This window comes from Lutra lutra, chromosome 13 (assembly GCF_902655055.1).
Source record: "Lutra lutra chromosome 13, mLutLut1.2, whole genome shotgun sequence".
NCBI classification, from domain to species: Eukaryota; Metazoa; Chordata; class Mammalia; order Carnivora; family Mustelidae; genus Lutra; species Lutra lutra.
The window spans coordinates 78,336,348-78,359,056 of NC_062290.1; the positions used below are offsets into that span (position 1 = coordinate 78,336,348).

General features: G+C 41.5%; 1 protein-coding gene across 7 annotated transcripts in view; it reads right to left on the reverse strand.

Moving 5' to 3' along the window:
- The window catches only part of ASTN2 (astrotactin 2), a 1,447,326-nt gene that overhangs the window by 289,992 nt on the left and 1,134,625 nt on the right, over window positions 1-22,709 (reverse strand). For all 7 annotated transcript variants that reach the window (XM_047699298.1, XM_047699297.1, XM_047699295.1 and 4 more), the window contains one exon: window positions 12,389-12,577. In XM_047699298.1, the coding sequence (XP_047555254.1) occupies window positions 12,389-12,577 (189 nt within the window). The remainder of the gene's footprint in view (window positions 1-12,388; window positions 12,578-22,709) is intronic.

The following is a 22,709-nucleotide window of genomic DNA, read 5'->3' on the forward strand; positions in this document are numbered from 1 at the left end:
CTCTGGAAGGAACACAAAGAAAGTAATGCTGGTGAATTTGCATCTCACATGATCTCAAGTGTGCCAGGATGTGCACTCCAGCACAAAATTTCAGAGTAAGTGGCATCTCACAGATCCCCTGATTTGTGTTAGGAAAATGTCACTAACATCTACACGTGTCTTCACACTTTACAGAGCATTTTAACCTGACTTTTCTCATCACCTCTCCCTCCCCACCATAATTCTCCTGTAGGATGGTATTATAATGTTCTCTGATTTAGTGGTGAGCACACCGACCTCAGAAGGTTAGAAGACTGGGCAAAGTCTCATAGCCAGTAATGGTCCCGTTACCGTGGCACTTAAATAACCCATCCTGGTTGAATGCCCATGCTTCTCTGTGGTTTATCTCTACAATCCCATTCCCTCACCCTCTTCACAGTCCCCTTGATGTTCACATCTGCAGATGCCCTATGCTCTTACTTGCCTGGGCTACTCTCCCACCTAGCTAACTCTTAATCATATCCTCCAGGTTTCAGCCAGCAGCTTGGAGGACACCTTCCCTACTTCTGCTCACCCACGCCAACACTGGGCCAGTGGTCCATCTGCCTAAGAGTAGAGACCTGGACTGTCTCCTTCATCTTCTCATCTTCAAAGTTTATGTGTCACAGGTGCTCGACAAAAAGTTGCTAAGTAACAAATGAGAAGGAGAGGTAAAGCCAGGACTGGCATCTCTGTCCTCAAGTGCAGTCCTCGGCCACCTTATTCCCTCCTGTAATTAACAAAATGACAAGAACAACAAAAAATGACTTCAGAGGTGTGACTTCTTCGGAGAGTAATATACCTACTGTTGCCTTCGCATAATGCAAATACAGTGAAATTTCAGCACTGTGGACTCCATTAATTAAGGATGCATAATGCTTGGCCAGAGGCTGGGCTGGCTTGTACCTTTGGAGTGTTTATTTATAAAAGAGATTGCTAAGCACATTAGTACATTAGCAGTGTAAACAAGATCACCAGGGAAATGGCAGAAGATACTTAAGAGAACAAAGTGCCTGGAGTCACTTTGGAAGCACCCATTATGAACAAACAATCACTGTGCTAATTACAATTGCTCTGCTAATTACAATTACTGTGCTAATTACAATCTATCCTTATCCGTTCCCTAGGTTCCCTATGGACTTTTCCTTCTGAGCACTTAGACCAGCCTGAGTTACTGCCTGCATTTGAGTATAATGAAATGGTGCTTCTTTAAAAATTGTCTCTGCTTTAAGATGGCTTGATGGTTCCGACAGGCTTCCCCCTCCTGGAAAAAAGGACAGAGTCAGGGATTCTGAAGCCAGAAAACTAAAAACCAAACCACAAGAAAGGGGGAAGGAGAAGCGAGAGGAGAAGTGAAATGAACCTGGTTGGCTCTGACGCGTTAGCAACTTTTGCAGACTAGACACACATTTTTAGGTTAGTTGGAGAACACTCAAAATGTGCAATGTGTGATTTGTTTTCCTCATAAAATGACCACGTTTGGTATATTTAGAGATGTGAACATTGAGAATAATTCTGTTTTTTAAATTAAATCTTTTACTATAATTAGGGAGAGAGATTAGAGAGGCCTTGTTGAAAAACGGATTGCAATTCCCTGCTCCCCACATGCAAAGAGTAAAAAGCATCTTTCCCCAGGTCTTAATTTTACTATTTTCTTCCTGTCCCTAATTATACTAATGAGTGTTGATGGTATGAGATTTTTGTCCAAGCACTTAAGAATAATAAAGCTTCACTCAGGCCAGTGTCCCTTCCCAAATGGATTTCTCACTACTTTTTTGGGTGTCTGTCTTCGACCTGTGCCCTGATGCTGACTGCTGCCCAGCCTTCCGCTGCATCCAATGATGGAGGAATTACAGTGTGGCAAATAGGAGGCTCTGATCAGGGCACTCAACCATGGCTTCAGGACACTGGACTCAGGATAAATGCCTCCTCTCCCACTGGGACTGATGCTCAGAGTATCTCATAACCATCAGTAAGCAGAGCCAATGGATAGATGGATGGATGGATGGATGGATGGAGAAAATAAGTTGTGCTACATTATGCCCCAGGGGTCTGTTGGATGACAGGGCAGAACTGTCACCCTGACTGCTACAAATCCAAAATACAGGCCCTGTGCTTGAATGGTCTGGAAAGAGACACCTCTGTGACTGCATAGCCTTTAAATGTCACTGGCCTTGGACTTGGTTCTCGCAATCCAATAGGCAAATGGAGAAGTAACAATCCTTCTCCATTTTTAGGCCTCATCTAGGCTCATATCTCACAGAAAGTTTAGTTTCACACCTTGCTATACAAAGATGGTCTTCAGACCCAAGAACTCATTTGAAAAGCAGAGTCTCAGGTCTTATCTGCGACCCACTGAACCAGAGCTTGTATTTGAGCAGGATTTCGTGGCACTTTGTATGCATATTAGAGACTGAGAATCACTAGTGTATTTCATGTATATTGTGTCCTGGCTATAAGCTGGCATAGGGAAAAGTCCTACCTTTAGATAGGGTTTTTGTATAGAGTAATGATGATGAGCCATTACTTGCTTTCCTGCTCTTTGAGGATCATATGGTTTGAGCCATATGTACAGGCATTTGCACACATTATCTAGAGGCTATAGAGTGGAGACAAGGGCAGGCTGTGGCTCTCAGCTCTCTGTCATGTATTAGCTGTATGATCTTGGATGCCATTCATCACCTCTCCGAGTTTCAGTTCTCTCGTGTAAAAAGTATGACAGTCAGCCTGCTTTGTCCACATGTATCATGGGAGAAATACCTGCCTATGCCCCTTAAAGTCCAGCTTTGAAAAGGAAAGAAAAAATAGTTTTACACTCTCAAGCATACATAAGGATACTGGGAAATTTACCAGAAGGAAAAGTAGTTGCTGAGCAAGACTGATGGGCAGACCATAGGACGTACTGGTTAATCTTCATTGTGTTTGGATGGATATCCTTTCCTACAGGTCAGGGTCACTTCTAAGCTAGTTGTTACATATTTTTAATATTAACACAGACACATTCCACACTTCTAAAACTTTTGGACATAAGCCCCTGGTCCATTATCAAATTCTGCAGTCATGAGCATCTAAATCCCACGTTCCTGATTGGATGTATTTCCCTGTAGGTCATTTACACAGAAAAAAAGGGGCTACAATATAGGATACATACGATACAACACATGAGCAAGACGATGTCTTCCCCAAAGAAGGTGACCTTGAACTGCTTTCTATTCCACACTGTTGGCTGAACTGTCCACCTCCCATAGACCGACAGAGCATGAAGGGCTGTGTTTCTGATCCTACTCTAGGCATTTCACCAAAGCAATACATTCACTAAAACATGTTGGTTGGAGTAAGTTATGAGGATGATGATTGCCCTTTGAGGATATTTTCAGGTTAAAAGCCCACTTTATGGTTGAAATCTTGAGGTTCGTAGAGGTTAAGAGCTTTGCCTAAAGCCACACAGCTACGATATGGCAGATTTGGGATTTAGACCTCATTATTTTACATGGTAGCAGCCTGACACCTTGTGTTGGGTCCCAGCTAGAAACTGGATCAAGTTCCAGCAGAATCATGCACAGGGGGCTGGCCTTTTCAGTAAGATTCCTCCCAGTTATTGATTTGGCAGCCCCCATGGCACCTGGGTCCTGCTTGTCTGATGAGAACAGGGATGGAAAAGGTGCCAATCTCATTTAATCATCACAAAACCATTGAGAAGTGGGTATGGTCATTATTCCCAATTTAGAGATGAGAAAACTGAGGCTTAATGCATGAATGTGCCCAAGGTCACACAGTTGACAGGTGGCAAGCTAGGATCAGATTCTAGAGCCTAATATATTAGACACCAGGCCAATATATCTCAAATTTCTAGATAATGTGAGTTCACCTGGGAACATGAAGACAACTCACTTTCCCAGGCCCCTTATCTGGGAGGAAAAAAAGGAAAAAAGATTGGTAAGTCTCGGTGCAGCCCAGGTGAGTCTTATGATCAGGTGACAGGAATGGCCTCACTAATCCCATGGCCATAGGGGTTGAATAGAAAGCGACTGTATTCCTTAGTCTTCACCCAAGCTCTGCCTTAACCTTAATTTATAGAAAAGGCAACAGAAATCAGGAGAGAATGACCCCAGGTGATCCAATAGGAAGAGGCAGAACAGGAATAGAAACTCAGCTTTTTGGATTTCAGGACCTATGGTTCGTGGGGCACACTGGCCTTGACTCCCTCAGAGTATGTCCGAAGACCTTGGAAAACTGGAGATATCAAAGGGAAAGTCTTCTCCAACCAGCCTAAAAGTCAGAGCCCCAGGGAAAATCACCCCTTAACTCCTCTGATCTAGTTTCTGTCCTCAGTACACTTCCTCTAATTTCTGTCCTCTAATTTCTGTCCTCAGTACACTTCCAAGGTCTCCTGAGTTGATACCCCAGAGAAAGTAGCATACAGCTGTGTCTCCAGGTGGCAAGTTGAGGATTTTGTCAAGAGTTGGGATATCACCGTAGAGAGAGGCTTGGGAGTCGCCTTGCAAATCAGAAGCTAATTCCACTTTTAATTAATGATCTCCCCACCATTGGCCTCATTTGCTTTCTCTTGTTATAATAAAATCATGGTGTATCACAAAACACCCAGACCTGAAAATGCAGAAAAACAGGTTCCAGTCCTGGCTCTACCATTAATTCTTTATGGAACCTTGACCTTAATGTTGCCAACTGTATAGTGTGGGAGTTGGATCATAAGTTCCTAAGCCTTCAGAGTGGCTATAGTGCAGCCCAACAGACTGGGATTTATAAGTTACAACTTATTCACTTATTAGTTATATGATTTTAAGTAATTCATTTAAATACTGTTAAGACTCAGGCATCTCATCTACCAAAGGGGGATGTAGAAACTGTTCTCCAAGGTTCATCCATCTACAAAGTCTATGATTCTTTGGGAGTTGAATGAAAGAAATGGTAGAGAAGAGACTGGAAGGTTTTACTACAGTTCCCAGAGGTGGTGATGGAAAAAGGCTAGGATCCAAAAAGGTACACTGCTAGATAGGATTTGTTATTAGACTTGAGATTTATTACATGATAGCTATACAACTACTGGGCTAGTTGGCTCAACATCTCTGTACCTCAATGCAGTAAATCATACTGACGTCCCACATATTTCTGGGTCTTTTCAGCACTTGATAGGGTTTCATGTCCTGATCAACACTTTGAGGGCTGCTGTGACCACAGGACTGGACATGACCAATGGAATCTGAGCAGAATGTCATCCGTAGGAGGAAGTGATGAGAGCCAAATTTTGTTCCCATTACCAGAGTGTTCACGGGAGCACATGAAGATGATGCTTCTGTTAGCTCAGACTTCCAAATGCCAGGATGAACGGGACCCCTGCAATTCCATGCAGGGCATTCAGTAGGGGCATGACCAAATGCATTCTGGCTGATACATTCCTTTCCTTTTTTAGAAAACTAAGTTGTTAAGGGCCATTTTGTGATAGGTATTGGGAAGATTAGATGAGAAAATTAAAGTATGTGATACAGGACCTGGCACATAACAAAAATGCTAATGGCTAAACGCAGAGGACAAGAGAAAGAGGGAGAAGGGAGGGAAGGGAAGGATCCAGAAGCAGCATGTATCATTAATCATCACCCAGAAAGGCACTAGAAAAATAGCTGTGGAGGCCACTTAATAAGATGTGACTCAGGACCCTCTACTGGGAAACAAGTGGGTGCCACTAACAAAAGCCAGCTTTTCTCAAATCCTTAAAGAGAACCCTTCTGTCTCACCAAGCGTGGGTTGGTGGTGCCTCATCCTGAAATCCCACATCTTACCCCAAACTCTCCTCTTAGCCTGTACAATATGCACATCTGATAAGCGGACCAGACTGAAAGTGCCTTAGTTCTAACAAATCTTCCATGAGCTACCCATGCTCTTTGGAGGTCATCCTTGAAGGCCTATGGGAAACAGCCACTGGCAGAACCATTCTTATTTTCAATGAGGCTTTTGCACAATCTACAACCTTCTTTCGCTCAGCCCTCATTCCCAAGCAACTTCTCCTCACTGTGATTTCTGAGACTCTGGGCTCAATAAGAGCTCTTGACTGATGTTTATCTAAATCCGCACAATCTATAACCAAAGTTGACCTCTCTTTCTTACAGGAATGAAGTAGGATGGATGAGGATGGGGGAGGGAGGGAAATGAAAAACAAACAAAACATCAAATACCACCAAACTTTGATAAGTTTATCTCACTCTGGCAGTCTTTACCAAGCCCCTCAATGATGGAGAGCGAGGAGGAAGGAATTCTAATAGTGACACTGCATGAGTCCTTAAGACCAATGCAGTGCACGGAAAGGGATTAGAACCAGGAAGGCTTGACATTGCTTCCTGGATTTGGGGGTCATTCTGAAATGAGATCTTTTTTTTTTTAATTTAATTTATTTATTTGTTAGAGAGAGAGAGAGAGAGAGAACAGGCAGACACAGTGGTAGGCAGAGGCAGAGGGAGAAGCAGGCTCCCCGCTGAGCAAGGAGCCCGATGTGGGACTCGATCCCAGGACGCTGGGATCATGACCTGAGCCGAAGGCAGCCACTTAACCAACTGAGCAACCCAGGCGTCCCCTGAAATGATATCTTTGACTCTTTTTGTTTGTACAGAACTTGAGTGTTTCACAAAGTTTTATGTCCACTCATGTCCCTCTGATTAGGAAATGGATTCTTAATCAAGGGGTCTCTCCAGACACCAGGTTCTTAAAACAACTTCCACCCATCCTGCAAGTAACTTCTGTTGTGACTTGAGGGTGAGGGTCTCTCCTTCAAATCTTCCCATCTCCCCCACCTTTCCTCTCTGCTTGGCCTCTCTGACAGCTTGTCTTTATCATGCTTGTCTTACCTCTGCCTTTCTGTATGGCCTCCCAGTGTGTACCACATTTAATCTTCATACACAGCAGATAACTCCCAGGCCCACCAGGGTCCTAAGCATCACCCCATGCTCATCTCTCAGGGGCAGAATGCAGCCTACACACGGCCACACGAGAAGGTAACTGCTGATGGCATCAAGTTCCTGCATAATCATGTACTCAAGGGGTGGCTCTTGCCTAAGCTCCTCCCTTAATTAAGAACCTGTCATCTCCCTATGGTACCTGTGTACTCCCTCTCTGCGGACCACATGATGTTAAAGGGAGACGAAGAAGTGATATACATCCCTTATAACAGAACCAGAAACCACAGAACACTGGTTTGAGAGTCACAGACTCTAACTTTGAGTCTCAGAGGGGCCCCAGATCATGGTGAGCGTGGGATAAGTTGTATCCCTCTCTGGGTCTCAGTTTCTCCATGTGTACAATAAGGGGTTATGTCTGCGCTGACTGATAAATGCTAGTCCAATTTAGATACTTGTAATAGGAGGCCTTTAGTAGAATAGAAATCCAGGCTGCTCTTTTGGGGATTGGAAAGAGGAAATGAAAAGGCACACCTGTCTTCTACCTGCTGTTGCTAGGTGGGAGGCTTGAGGTGGGGGCAGGGAAGAGAACACAGCAGAGTGGTGGCTGTCACACAGGAGACTCTAGCTGGTAGGTATAGTTTGAAATCCCAGGCCAGGCAGTTGTCAGGAAATGTGGCATATGGCAGGACGGCTGGTGGGGAGCCTGTTGGCTACTCTGGAGGGTTGGACCGAAGATTACTTGGAGGAGAGAGAGAAAAGGAACAAAGGAGAGGCGAGAAATGACAACTGCCTTTGATACTGAAACATTTGCAAGCCTGCCTTCTGGAACTTGGAGGACAAAGGAGCAGCAGCCTCCTCCTGGTCTGAGGCTCTGTGAGGGAGACTTGAAAGAGATAAATTTAGATTCATCAGAAGCCACTCACCTTCCCACCATGGGAAGTCAACTGCCTTGGCATGTGGCTCCAGGAGGTGACATAGTCTAAGGATGGAAATTATTGTAAAGAAAGTTTAACTGAAGCCAAGGATAAGAGAGCTTATGTGAAATGGACCACTCGAACACAATGGTAGTCTGGGGAGCTCCCTAAATCTTGAGGCTGTTGTCAAAAGAGATTGTGGTCTGTTCACTATACTCTTTTCAATGAGCAAATCAGGGCAGACACAGACCCTGGCTATTTAGAAACAACCCAAGATTGAAGGGTTGGGAACAATGAGCAGAGTGTCTGAGCCAGAATGAGGATTCCTGATGGGGCTAAAATTCTGTATGAGCCTGGGGACTCCCAGGCCAGCCTTTACGGCACCATGCTCTCTCTTAATGACCAGTTTTTTGGGAGTAGAAGCATGCTGGGATCTGATCTGAGGGTATGAGGTAGCTCTGCAATGACTTTTTTTGTGACCTTGGCCAAGTCCCTTCCCCATATGTAAATGAGATCAGGGATCCCATGAATCTCCTTCAGAATCTAGCATCTTACTATGCAGTTTGGATCCTTCTTTTGGACCAAGCTAATCTTCACATGAGAGAATGAGAACGACAAGTACATCTGATCACTTATCATATATATGTCGGCCAGTCTGAGAGCTGCCGTGAGGGCCAGAATCTGATAAAACACCTCTTTTTAAACAGGAGGCAATCAATGCCTCTCTGCCTGCTTGTGATCTCTCTCTCTCTCTTTCTCAAATAAATAAATAAATAAATAATCTTAAAAAAAACAACAACAAAACAAAACAGGAAGCAAAATGGGGTGCCTGGGTGGCTTAGTCGGTTAAGCATCTGCCTCTGGCTCAGGTCATGATCCCGGGGTCCTGGGATGGAGCCCTTCGTTGGGTTCCCTACTCAGTGGGGAATCTGCTTCTCCCTCTCCCGCTGCCCCTGATCATACTCTCTCTCTTTCTCTCTCAAATAAATAAATAAATAAATAAATAAAATCTTTTAAAAAAATAAACAAGCAGAAGGCAATAGTACTATGGGGCCAGATTTGGAGCCAGGCCTAGCTGGAGACCTGTTCTGCTGACTCCCCACTCCTGACTATCTGTGTCTACGCTTCTACAGGCTCCTTCCTGGACAAGAAAATGCCCTTCCAGCTCTTACCCCGCCCAAGAGACACTGTTCTTTGCTATCACTTCCAACTCCAGTTCACAAGCCTCATCTTTTGAGAAACTCCTTATCATTCCTTCTAATTCTTCTCAAAAGGCTTCACACAGAAATTCTTTGAAAACTACTGGAATGCCAATTTGGAAATTAAATTTTCACATATTTTTGGCAATTGTATGTCATTGTGATAGCCTGTAAATTTCCTTCTCAGAAACAAGGGCCTTTCTTTCTTTCTTTCTTTCTTTCTTTCTTTCTCTTTCTTTTGAATTCCACACAGCATTATGTTAGCCATCATGATGCTGAAGAAAGAATTTCATGGAGCATTAAAACTAGAGAAAGTCAGCATTGTGGTTCTCAGTATGGAGTAGTTCATCTGGATTATCCTTAAATTTCTCCCAGAGTTTTCCAGTCAAGTAGCATTCAACTGCTCTTTGAGCATCTGCGTGGCAGAAAGGAAACTCCATTGGGATTTGAAGAACTCAACTACTAACTACTAAATTGCTGTGTAGCCACCAGTCGCTCTCATTACTTTCAAACCCTCCCTTGACCTTACCCTCTGCCTACCACGCTCACTGGCCTTGTGAACCATGCTTCACGACTATCTCACAAAATCTCCCTCTCTCTCCAAACGGTTCCCATCATTCTGGTTGAAGCCACCAACACTTTCACATGGCTTCCACAATAAAGCCCCAACTGAGCCCCCATTCCACCCTGTCCAGGGCAACCCTCATTGCCATTTATTTCCCACTGCAGCCACCGTGAAGTTGGAAAATAACAAGGCAGCCATGGCACACTCCACTTCTTCAACCATTTTGAGTTCTCCCGTTTGCTCCAGAATAAAGACCTGACCTGCAAGACCCCCATGATGATATGCTATTATGGACTGTTCTAGCTTCACCTCCCACCACTCTTCCCTTACTTGCTTGACTAAAACCACACCAGACTTCTCCATTACTTAAAGCAGAACATGTTCTTTTTCTTCTTAAAACATCTGTTTCTGCTTGATACTTTCCCAAAGCTAAGTCCCATACCTAATACCTAGTCTAGGTATTAGTTAAATAACACTTCATCTGAAAAGTAGGCTCCAAAGTCTTATTGCTTTCTAACCCAGTACATGCACATCTACTATTCTGCTCCAACTGAATTAGACCCCACTGTTAATTGTTATCTTGGAACAACAGTGTTCCTTTATTTCATAGTGCCTAGCACAAATTAAATAAGTCCATAAGTTTACAAACACATGTGCATACGCACACACACACACACACACACACACACACACACACTACAAAGCAACACAGGGTCTTGGGCCACTTTTATCTCACTTTTCATTGTATCTCAAGTAAGCAAGCATGGCACCTGGGACATAGTCAGTGCTCAAGCAGCCTGTGATAACTACATAGGCGAATGGTTTCAGGGAATTCACATTTCCATTCTTGTTCTATGAAATGGGAATTAATGAGGCATGTTGGCTTAAAAAAAAAAAAAAGAGCAAGGCTTGGGAGACAGCCAGATTGACACCTAATTCTTTACTCTGCCTCTCACTGGATGGGGAACTTGGGAGAGTCACTTTACCTCTGATGTTGACTTCTCAGCTGTAAAATGGAGGCCACGGTGCCTCAAAGGGTTTTAATAGTGAAGCTAAAATGCTTTTATCCTGGCTCTCTCACTTCCTAGAAGGGAGAGGTGGAAGAGTCACTTCACACTTCCATTTCTCATCTGTACACCGGGGATGACAATAGCTCATGCTTCCCAGGGCCATTGCGGGGATCACTTGAAATAGTAGATGACAAGTATTTGGAATGCCCTCAGCTTGTGCTGAATTAATGTCATCATTATCATCATCATTTTATTATTACTAAAAATACTTAGTAAAGAGTCTGACATGGAGTAATTCTTAATAAATAGCGGTCATTATTACCACTCCTACTATAAACATCACTATTATTAATTAGGTGATGGAATGGGGATGATGATGATTAGAATGAAGATATTCTTTCCCAGTTCTGACTTTTGTTGACACAATCTCAAATGCTGGGGTGAGTCCTGCTTTGTAATAATATCCTTTTACAGTTTCATGCAAAACTGTCTAAACATACAGCTTTTTTTTTTTTTTTTTTAAGATAATCATTTCTTATACAGGGAACAATTCTACTTAGTCTACCACCTTATGGTTCTTCAGATTTTGAGGCATGAATAAGTCCAGCTCCTCCGACTCGCCCAGGGAGCCTTTCATAATGAGACTGCATGTCTAATCTTTATATAATTTGGTCAACCCAGTCCCCATTCTGTTTGCTCTCATATGAGAGTAGCCTTATCTTTTAATTTCGCAGGTACCTCTGTATTTATTAACAGAGAATGAGGTCTTTGACATACTGTTGAGCAAAAAACAGCAATTTCTAAACAGCTTTACTGAGATGTGGCATGTCTGTGTGTGTGCGCACGTGCATGTGTGTGTGTGTGTGTAGATAGAGGGAGAGAGGTGTTTTAAGAATGTTCAAGAAAGGGGGGCGCCTGGGTGGCTCAGTGGGTTAAGCCGCTGCCTTCGGCTCAGGTCATGATCTCAGGGTCCTGGGATCGAGTCCCACATCGGGCTCTCTGCTCGGCAGGAAGCCTGCTTCCCTCTCTCTCTCTCTGCCTTCCTCTCCGTCTACTTGTGATCTCTCTCTGTCAAAAAAATAAATAAAATCTTTAAAAAAAAAAAAAAAAAAAAAAAGAATGTTCAAGAAAGGGACGCCTGGGTGGCTCAGTTGGTTAAGCAGCTGCCTTCGGCTCAGGTCATGATCCCAGCGTCCTGGGATCGAGTCCCACATCGGTCTCCTTGCTTGGTAGGGAGCCTGCTTCTCCCTCTGCCTCTGCCTGCCACTCTGTCTGCCTGTGCTCACTCTCACTTCTCTATAACAAATAAATAAATAAAATCTTTAAAAAAAAAAAAGAATGTTCAAGAAAATGTTAATTCTGGGTATTTCTGGGTAATGGGAATTTTATTTTCTACTTCATTAAATGTCTTTATTTTTGAACTGCCTGAATAGCCTACATAAGATACTTATTTTTTAATAGACTGAAAGATTAATTTAAACATTTTAAAATTCCATTAACCGTACTTACAGGATGATTTAAGACTGATTTTTAAAAATGTGGCTAGAATTAGAAAAATGGAAGAGAAGGATAAATAAGGAGTAGGTCAGTGGAAAAGGAAACTCATGGAATGAATTTTGCTGACTTCTAACACTTTGTTGGATAGGCATCAGTGAGCCTGGGGAGATGCTAACCAGTCTAAAACCACTCAACTCCATGGTGCCCATGGCTTCCTCCCCCTGCCCAGATTTTGCGTCAGTGATTCAACAGTGAAGTGCAAGTATCTGCCCCATACCTAAAGGTCATCTGGAAGACTTGGCCTTGGTTCACATGCTGGGTCCGGTTGTTGTAACCATGCAGCATCTCTCCAAAGAGGGTGTCGTTGAATTTGGAGTCAGGTTTGAGGCATTTGGGGCCCTCGCAGACATCTGAGAGCATTAGGCAGGATTTTCCATCAGGAGCCAGCTTGTACTCCTCCACACAACTGCGTGATAAAACAGAGCCGAGAGTTAGCTCCGCATGCTGGATGCCCCCATTGTGGGTGACCTAAAACCAAGCCTCCTTTCCCTGCAAAACAGGTCAGAGTTTAGGACTGGAGACAGCTATTCTGTCTGGAATCTCTCTAGGGCCCAGGTGTCTAGAGAAAAGCACATTAATCCTGCAAATTGGTAAATTCAGGGAAAGTCATTTGTGACATTTTGGAGGAGTCGAGGGGGAAACTAGAGTGCACATCTACGCCCAAAGCAAATTTAAAAACTGTTTTCCATGAACACACAGATTTTAAAAAGCATGACAGACCAATTCGCAGGGAATTATCAACTAGTTTCTCAAACCAGAATCTATTCCCAGTGTATCTGTCGACCAAGGTTGAAGACTGTAGCAAAAACAATGTTGTTATTGCCCTTGTAACTCAGAGCTCATCCGTCCGGGACCACGGACAGCACACCGAGCTGCAGCCACTGCTTCTGCTCAATTAGCAATGTTAGCAGCCTCTGTTGGCCTCTAACTACCCAATCCTAACAGCAGAAGAATCCGTAACATGCCTCTGAGGCAGGGACCAAACAAACCCTCCTCTATGGACCAAACGGGCATCTAAATGGGGTGTTGAAATAGCATTTGCAATCTGGGGATGTTTGCCGTGAAAAAAGCTATCTCTTAAGCATGGGGGAGGGGAGAAAGCAGAGGTCTTGGCCCTTGAAAAATCAGTCCAAAAGCTGGAATTCTTCCAGTGTCTACCTGCCCATGCTCCTTTGCTAGGCACTGGGAACAGAGTATACATAATAGATAAGACACACAAGGGAATAGGCTGCTCAACTGGAAAAACTTGTATAAATGTCATCTTTGCTCCTTTGGACCTATGTGAACCCTAGCAAGTCATTTAATTTATTTGATCTTCAGTTTCCTCATCTGTAAAATGGGGTAGAAACACTTATCCTATCTTAATTCACTAGGCAGCTACAAGGTCCTATGATACATTCACTGCAAAAAAAAACCAGGAAATCAAGGTAGTTCACAAAAAAAAAATTATAGTAACAGTGGCAATGATGGTGTTTCTGTTTACTGAGCATATATTTTCCATGGGCACTTTTTATATTTATTTTGTAACCAAGAAAACAAGTAATATCATCATTCCTGCTTTACCCAGAATCAAAATGAGGAGCAAAGAAGTATAAAGCATGTCACACTGTCAGTGAGTGGCAAAGTGGCATTCAAATTCAGGTCTGTTAAGCAACAAAGGTACCTTTTTCTACTCTTGTTTTTCCAACTCTAGTTGTTTCTCTTTGCATGATCTGACCCTGGTTGGGCTGTGCCAGCTGGAGACAGTAGAAGGCAGGCAGTCTCTTATTTGTCTTTTCTCTGGGAGGTAGAGTGAAGCATCTGTTGAATCTGACTGCAGAGATACTCAGGTACTCATTTGGAAGAAGGGAGAGTCTGTTTGAGATGGTTTGGGTTGAAAATATTCCTGGGTTGAAGGAGCCAGTAGCTGATGTTAGAGACGTGGAACCCAACTGAAGGCAGGAAGTAAAGAGGCAGGGCTGAAAAGCTGATCTAGATCACTCTTGTGAAAAGTTGTCACTCTTGCCTTGTTCCTCTCTAACCTCCAGTGTGTTGCACAGGAGCACCAATTGTCTTTCTCATGCTGACATGCTCCTGCCCAAGTACAGTGGGAAGTTCTTGGAAGAAGGGCTGTCCTGGTACCTTCATCAAGTCTATCCCCACTTCTTTTTGCATTTGTTAAATGCAATTAAACTCTCCCTTGATAAAGTTGTAGCACACATAATACAAGTTGTATGAATGGGGAGAGTAAATGGTAAGTTCTTAATAAAGTCTAATTCCATCCATTTATCCTAGTAGGTTCCCAGGAAGTATAAGAAATGGTTTCCTGAAGTAGAGCTTTCTCTCTCTCTTCACACACACACACGTATGCCTGTGAATACTACTTTTGTTGTAAATGATTAAACGTTACCAAAGTCTATAGAGTGAAATGTGGAAGTTCTTCATTTCTACTCTATATATATTCTTACTTCCTATTTCAGTAGTCATCATTACTATTATAGATTCTTCTAGAGTATTTTCAATGCATTTAGAATTACAATATCATGTATATAAAAATATATTATACATAAATTTTTCATAATAAACTCATAAGTGCACCATACGTTGCTGTAAGATATGCATTTGTACCTAATACTATTTCTTAGAGATCTCTTCAAATCAGTATTCATATAGATCTACCTTTCTGCTGGTTATTTGGCATTGCAGAGTGTAAGTATACCATCATATGTTTAGCTGATCTTTATGGATGGACATTTTGGTGGTTTACAGCTGTTTATTATTGCAAATGGTGTCATAATGAAGATCTTTGTGCCTACATCATTGTGTACATGTGTGTGTTTCTACAACAAAATCTTAGAAGGGGTCAGTGTTTCATGAATTTAAAAATTTTGGCAGGTCTCCTGAATAGATGTCTGTAGAGTCTCTACCAGTTCACAATCCTATCACTGATAAATGAGAGAGCCCACTTCCCTGTATCTTTCATGGTAATTATTAGCAACCTCGGATGGGAAAAATAACTCATTTTAAAACATTTTATTTATTTATTTATTTATTTATTTTTATTTATTTGGGGGGGGAGGGGTAGAGGCAGAGGGAGAGAGATTCCCAAGCTGACTTCATGCTGAGTGCAGAGCCAGATGTGGGGCTCGATTCCAGGACCCTAAGATCATGACCTGAGCTGAAATCAAGAGTCAGATGATCAACCAACTGAGGCATCCCGGCGCTCCGAGTCATTTTTTGTTTCGGTTTGCATTTTCCTGATTAGCGCTGAGGTTCACCATCTTTTAGCGTCACAGGTCTATCTATTTCTTCTTGTGTAGATTGTCCATTCATGTGCTTTGACCATTTTTTCCATTGTCATACTTGTCTTTTTCCTCATTGGCTTGGATATGCTTTGCATATTTTCTGGATAGTTAACCTTTGCCTGCCATATATATTCAAACCTTCTTCTAGTCTGTACTTGTATTTTAATCTTACTTTTGATACCTTATAACCTTTCTGTCCTGGCCCTTTATTGCTTCTGAATTTGCGGCAATGCTTAGGAAGCCACGAGATGATAAAACATATTTCTCTATATTATTCTCATTGCAAAAAAATCTTTTCATCTTCAATTGTTTAATCTGTATGGATTTAATTTTGTACATGGTGGGAGTGGTTATTTTTAAAATAGTAACCATTACCTGAAGGTTCCCTCTGGTTCACTAACTAATATAAAATGCTCTTTCGTCATATACTAAATCACTATGTATACCATATATAGAGGGTTGGAATTTTTCCTACTTAGTTGTTTGTATATTTCTGCAATAATTCTATACTCTTTGAATTATTGTAGCTTTATAGCATCGTTTGCATATAGTGAAGTAAGTTCCCTCCCATCGTAAAGACTGATTTTCTATCTCAAAACCTCCTCACTCTTCTAAACTATTTTTCCCTCCAAATGAATTTTGGAGTTAACTTGTCAAATTCCATATAAAACCCAAGTGGAATTTTGGGTGGTATTGCAATGTATTGGTAGACTAATTTGGGGGAAGATATAAATTTAAGAGATATAAATATTGAGAGTCAGCTCTGTGCTGGGCACTGCCACCAGCCATGGCAGAGATGATGTCTTCTATTCACCACGCTGGGTCCTCCTCCTTGATATGCACCGTAGCCTCTGCATCCAGGCTTCCCTTGCAGTGGTGGGATCCCATGTGATGGGATTCTGAATAATGGAATCTGTGCTGATGTGATATGTTGCTGCTAGACTCAGCCCTTCAAAACATCCTGAGTGATTGATTCTCAAGCCCTCTCTTCTCTTGCTATGGCAAGCTTGGAGACCACAGGTTCCAAATGCATACTGCAGGATAAAAGAGGGGAGCCTCGGTCACATGGATTTTGCATGAAAAATTTATAATAAACTTTTGTGTATATGCTTCTGGCTTGGGAGGCTTCATTTGTTATGGCAACCTAGCTTATCTTATCCTAACATCTTTATAGTTGTGAGTTTGCTAATTCGGTTACATAGTTTGCATCTCCATGTGTATGGTGTTCTTTAAAACCTTCACTGAAGGGACGCCTGGGTGGCTCGGTTGGTTAGGCAGATGCCTTCGGCTCGGGTCGTGATCCCAGCGTCCTGGGATCGAGTCCCGCATCGGGCTCCTTGCTTGGCGGCGAGCCTGCTTCTCCCTCTGCCTCTGCCTGCCACTCTGTCTGCCTGTGCTCACTCTCGCTTCTCTCTCTATGACAAATAAATAAATAAAAATCTTTAAAAAAAAATAAAAAATAATTTAAAAAAAAAAAAAAAAACCTTCACTGAAGTTTTATACCTCGGGTCTTCCACGTATCGTGTCAGGGCTTATTCACAGGTATTTAGGCAAAGTAGGATGCTACAGAGGTTACAGACATGCATTTTGGATCCAGACCACCAGACGCCGAATCCTGATTCTGTCTCCTATTGGCTGTGTGGCTTTGGACAAAATGCTTAACCTCTCTGTGCCTTCTTTGCTTATCTATAAGGAAGTTCCCACCTCATGGAGTTACTGTGAGGATTAAATGAGTTACGTCTGGAATTTGGCATACCCAAACATACAGTCAGTGATAGCTGTTACTATTACAGTCTTTTCCCCATCAGGAAGAGGATCGGTTTTTCACTTATGTTTTCCAGTTAATTGTTGCCGATATTGAGGGAATCTATGACTGATTTCTGTAACTTGATTTTTCATCCTACCACATAAGGAGCTCATCAGTTCTCATACATCTACCAGATTTTTCTAAATGGATGAGTATATATTTGCCAAGTTTGGGTATTAGGACTTCACTAGGATTTTGGAATAAATTAGAAAACTGCCCATTTATTTTCTTTCTCTGATTCAGTTTATACAAGATAGCGGTTATACATTCCTTAATGATTTGATAGGACCCGCCTATAAATCCCCTGAGCTCATGTCTTTTCAATTACAGATAGTTGGCTCTCTGATCATTTTATTTTATGTTATTGGTCTGTTTAGATTTTCTACGCCATCATGACTCAAACTCGGTAATTTATATTTTCTAAGAAAATAATGCATTTTATCAAGACTTTCAAATTTATTGGTATAAAGTTGTACACAGTATTCTCATTAAATTTGTTTTATCTTCTGTGCTTCCATGGTTATGTCCCCAGCTCATTCTTAATGTGTTTATTTGGGTTCTCTCTCTCTCTGTCTCTCTCTCTTTCTCATTTGAACAATCTTTTGCATTTTATTGATGAGGCTCTCTCTCTTTTTTCTCTTTCATTTATTTCAGTTTTCATTTATACTAATTCTTTCCTGCTGCTTTCTTTGACTTTGCTTTATAATTCTTTTTCTGGCTTCTTGATTTGAATGCTTTATTTGCTTATTTTCAATTTGTCTTGCTTCTCAATAAATGACATGGAGCTTCTGACTGCTTTCCCCATATTCCGCGAATTGGATATGCAGCCTTTCTGCACTTACTCATTTTTAAAGAAGTGGTCATTTGAGTTTGATTCTTTTTCCCCACCCAAGTGTCACTTCGTTTTGTTTTTATTTTTGTTTTTTAGTTCTCAAGGGGAGACATTTATCTGTTAGCTAGATTGCCATTAATACATACTAATATTGCATTCTAGTCTCAGAATATAGCTTGTATAATTTCTACTTTGGTGAATTTATTGAGATTTCATGCCTCCTTATTTAAGGGAGACACAGATGTCAAGTTCAGGGTTTGGATCTCATTAAACCCGGGTTCAAATAGAGGCTATGCCCCCTACCAGCCATATGACCCTAATCCTATCTGTTAATTTCTCTAGGCCTCAGTGTCACAATCTAGTAAAATGGGGATAATAGTTATCTTGATCACAGAGCTGATGTGAGAATGGAGATAACTTACATAAAGGACAATATCGCATGTGTCATATAGTAGACAATGTGTTACACATGGTGCCATTTCAACACTGCTGCTTCCCAATGATTAATGTTATTATGGTCATGTATTACTCTACCATTATTTCATCTGTTAGCCCATTTGCATTTACCACAGAGCATAAAATCATTTCTAGTGCTTCTCAAATACTACTTGTGGAGTTCTCTCTAGATCAGATTTCTTAAAATCAACAGAGTAGCCCTTCTTTGACTCTATTATTATTATTATATTCTTATTATTCAAACTACATAATTGGGAACTTTGATGCGCCATTCATTGGAAATACATATATCATTCATGTATTTTAAATATGTGAATGCATATGTATGTAATTATTACATATAAATTAAATATATACATTACATGCATATGCATGTATGTGTATTTATATGTATACACAACCACTCATATACACACACATATGCAAAGCTCAGCCCTAAAATCAAGTTCCACAGCCTAGTGGAATATTTTCTGTAGACGAACTGACTTGCTCCTTATTACAACCTGTGGTAGGTAGAAGAATTGTGCCCCTAGGGCACCTGGGTGGCTCAGTTGGTTAAGCATCTGTCTTAGGCTCAGGTCATGATCCCAGGACCCTGGGATCAAGTCCTGTATGGGGGCGGGTTGGGGGGCGGGGGCGGTGGTCCCTGCTCAGCAGGGAGCCTGCTTCTCCCTCTCCTTCTGTCTGTTCCTCTGCCTACTTGTGTTGTCAAATAAATAAATAAAATCTTAAAAAAAAAAAAGAATAATGGTGCCCTCAAAATGTTTGTGTTGTAGTCTGCAGAGCATATGAATATGTTACCATACACAGCAAAAGGAACTTTGCAGATGTGATTTAAGACTTTTGAGAATGGGACGATTGTTCTGGATTATCTGGTTTGGGCTCAGTGTAATAAGGGTCCTTGTAAGAGCATAAGAAGTAGACAAATGTGTCAGAGAAGGAGATACCATGTGGAATCAGAAGAGAGACAGGGATAGAAACCAGCTGTTCTCTGGCCTTAAAGTCTTACCGAGCCTTGATTCTAGGAATTCTGACCTCCACAGCTGTAAATAATAAATCTATGATATTTTAAACCACTAAATTTGTGGTGATTCATTATCAAAGAACTAGGAAACTAATATAAGATCCTAACAGGGAGGAATGGCTCCCTTTTTCAGATGAGAAAACTGTTTTAGAATAGTTAAGTGACTTGCCCATGAAGAAGTACCTTACTGTTAGTGGTGTTAAGTTGTAGACCTCAGAGTTCATATTTCAGAACGTGTGTGTGTGTGTGTGTATGATTTTAGCCATATTATAACTATAGGTTCATGGTGATTTTTTTTTTTTTTTTTTTTGGTCTGGAGGTAGGAAAGGATTGTGGTTCAGCAGTAAGAGGAAGGAGGGGAGATAAAAAGGCCTGGGGTATGCTTAGTAAGACTCTTAGAGATACAGGGAGGAAGAAAAAAAAAAAAAACAGGGACTCCTAAAACATAGGGACTCAGAGGTAAATGATCCACTGAGTTTTGAAACATGAGGAACTCACTCCCGCAAGCCACCTCAGGGAACAAGATGGATGATTTATGCAAAGGTCTGTTTAGTTGTTGGTTTCTGTTCTTTCTTTTTTTTTTTTTCTTTTTACCATGCAACATAATTATACAGTTTCTTTAGAACATTCTGTCGTCTGGGAGAATTTCTTGCAGAAATTCTAAAGCGTGTAGGCTCACAGGAAACCAGCCAAGATCTGCATGAAACTATATTTATACATATGCCAAAATGAAAAACATAAAATAAGTACAAAGATACAAACTGGGCATTTTAGCTGAAGGCAATGAATGTGTTACCCTTAACACACCTATCACATTATAGAGAATACTAGAAATAGATGGGCCTTCAGAGATTGCACCATAAAATCTATACGTGTTTAGCCAAGAGCATGTTTTATTTAATCCTTAGAGCAATATCACAGGTGGGGAGTTTCATTCCAACAGTGCCACCAAGGACCCTGAGGCTTGGCACTTTAAAATTCCTCCACCAAGATCACACGAGCACTTAAAAAAAACCAGTACCTTGACCTGGACTGTCCCATTCCAAATCTGGCACCCATGCTACTTCAGCGCCAATGACTATTTCCAACCTGCTTGTCTTTCGAGAGAGGAAACCAGGACCTTATAGAGATAAGGCATTTACACAGATTCTCAAAGCAGAGTGTTTATTCCTGTATTTACTTGCTTGGTTATTCATTCATTCCTCAATGGTTTATGGAACCAGAACTATATATTGAAATACATAGACTAGAAAGCATTTTTTTGTTTTTGTTTTTTTTGTTTTGTTTTTAATAGGAAAAAGAATCAAATCCTGGAGGGGAGGGGAAATGGAAACAGAGAAAAGGTCAGGTAAAAAGAGCTCAAAGAACTGCACACTACACAGACTTGGACCAGTGCCAGGGGTGAATCTGAGTACCCTAACAGCAAGGCAAGAGAGCAACAGGTGCTTTTCCAGCTTTCCTGAATCTGACACCTGTGACAAATCCCACCCTGGGGCTGTCAGGACCACAACTCTCTGTGGCCTTGAAGCTAAGATCCTCAACCACACAAACCCTTCTAACCAACGTCATGGGGGTCTTTTTCGTGAAGGCCCTTGGGCTTGTCCCAACATTAACTAAAATACAGATGAGTAAGATTGTTCTCAGGGTGGTCTCCATCTGAAGGTTTCATTCAAGGGAAAATTTTAGTTTTTGGAAAATCCATTTTGAATATAGGATACCCAAGGGTATTCCTCAGAAAAGAAGAAATAAGAGAAAGAAAGGAAAGGAAACAGAATTCCATGGGGAATTCTGGTTAAATTATGTAACAATGTATCTATCCTAAGACCCTTAACACTTACAAGAAACATTAGCATTTTACCTAACACTAAGAAGGAAAAACATTTTTTTTAAACTCTGTCAAATCATTGATAGTAAAATGCATCCTAATTTCAGAGATTTGAACGTGGAAAATGTGGTCACTTTAGAACCAGTGACGTATGATGTTTCACCACTACAGGGCTTGTCAGAGCCTTTACTATCCCCAGGTGCATGGTGAACCTTCAAGGCAGTTTTAGAGTACGGACTTTTTCCCATGTGGGCTTGACCACTGAGTTGCCCCTTTTTGCCTTTCAGTGGCATAATGTTTCACAGAGCCCACATTGAAAAAAATCCTCTCTAAGCAAATGGATGAACTTCTGGGTGCTTCCATCAACTGTCCATGAATATGTTTTACACCGGAGCTTTTGCAAAATGTTTCAAGTTCCTGGGAGCATGAGGTTGTAATATTTGACAAGAACGTGGCATGCGGATGTTCTGTGTTAACTGTGGGAGGTAAAAATCCTCTTCCTTCAATCAGAACTCGGAGAGGGAAGAATGCAGGCCCTAACCTAAAGTCAGGAACCACAATGAAATAAGGCCTTGAAATCTCCCACACGTCTGTAACTTGTTACTCATGGTCAAAATCGAGATCAGCGTCTCCCTTCCTGAGGTCAGCGGTTTCCACTACTAGAGAGCATGCAAAGCCTTGACCGTGAAAATGAGTGGCTTCCAGTTCACCGTGAGTATCAAACGCATGTATTATCTCCTCTCCCTCCTAAAATCACATAAAAATGACATTAAAAAAGATATTCTGGTAAGGACTATGTGAGGCTAGATGTGCTCTTTGAGCCCACGTTTTTAAATACATTTTCATTACATTTTAAATTAAATTACATTTAAATACATTAAATACATCCACCTCTGAAGAGAGAACCATGGGATATCTCCTGTCCCAACTTCACCTCCTAAGTGGCTGTGAGATCCTTCCGAGCCTCAGTTTCCTGTTCTGAAAGATCTGAGAAATAACCGAAACTTCAAAAAGATTAACGGACTTGATCACGATTTATTTACAAATATATAGGGAACATCTCTCTTAGAATATTATATCAAGAAAAGATGTTTGCCCGTTAAAACACACAAAACAACAAAACTACAACATTCCTTTTGTCAAACCAGGACAACTATATAATCAACCATGGTTTTCTTTTTCTTTCTTTCTTTCTTTCTTTTTTTTCCTGTTTACTTCAGTTGCCAAGAAGCACAGAGCTAAATTTATCTCCCATTGAGTAAGACCCCCATGTCAGGCTTCTGAAACCATTTCCTCCCTTTCTGTTTCTC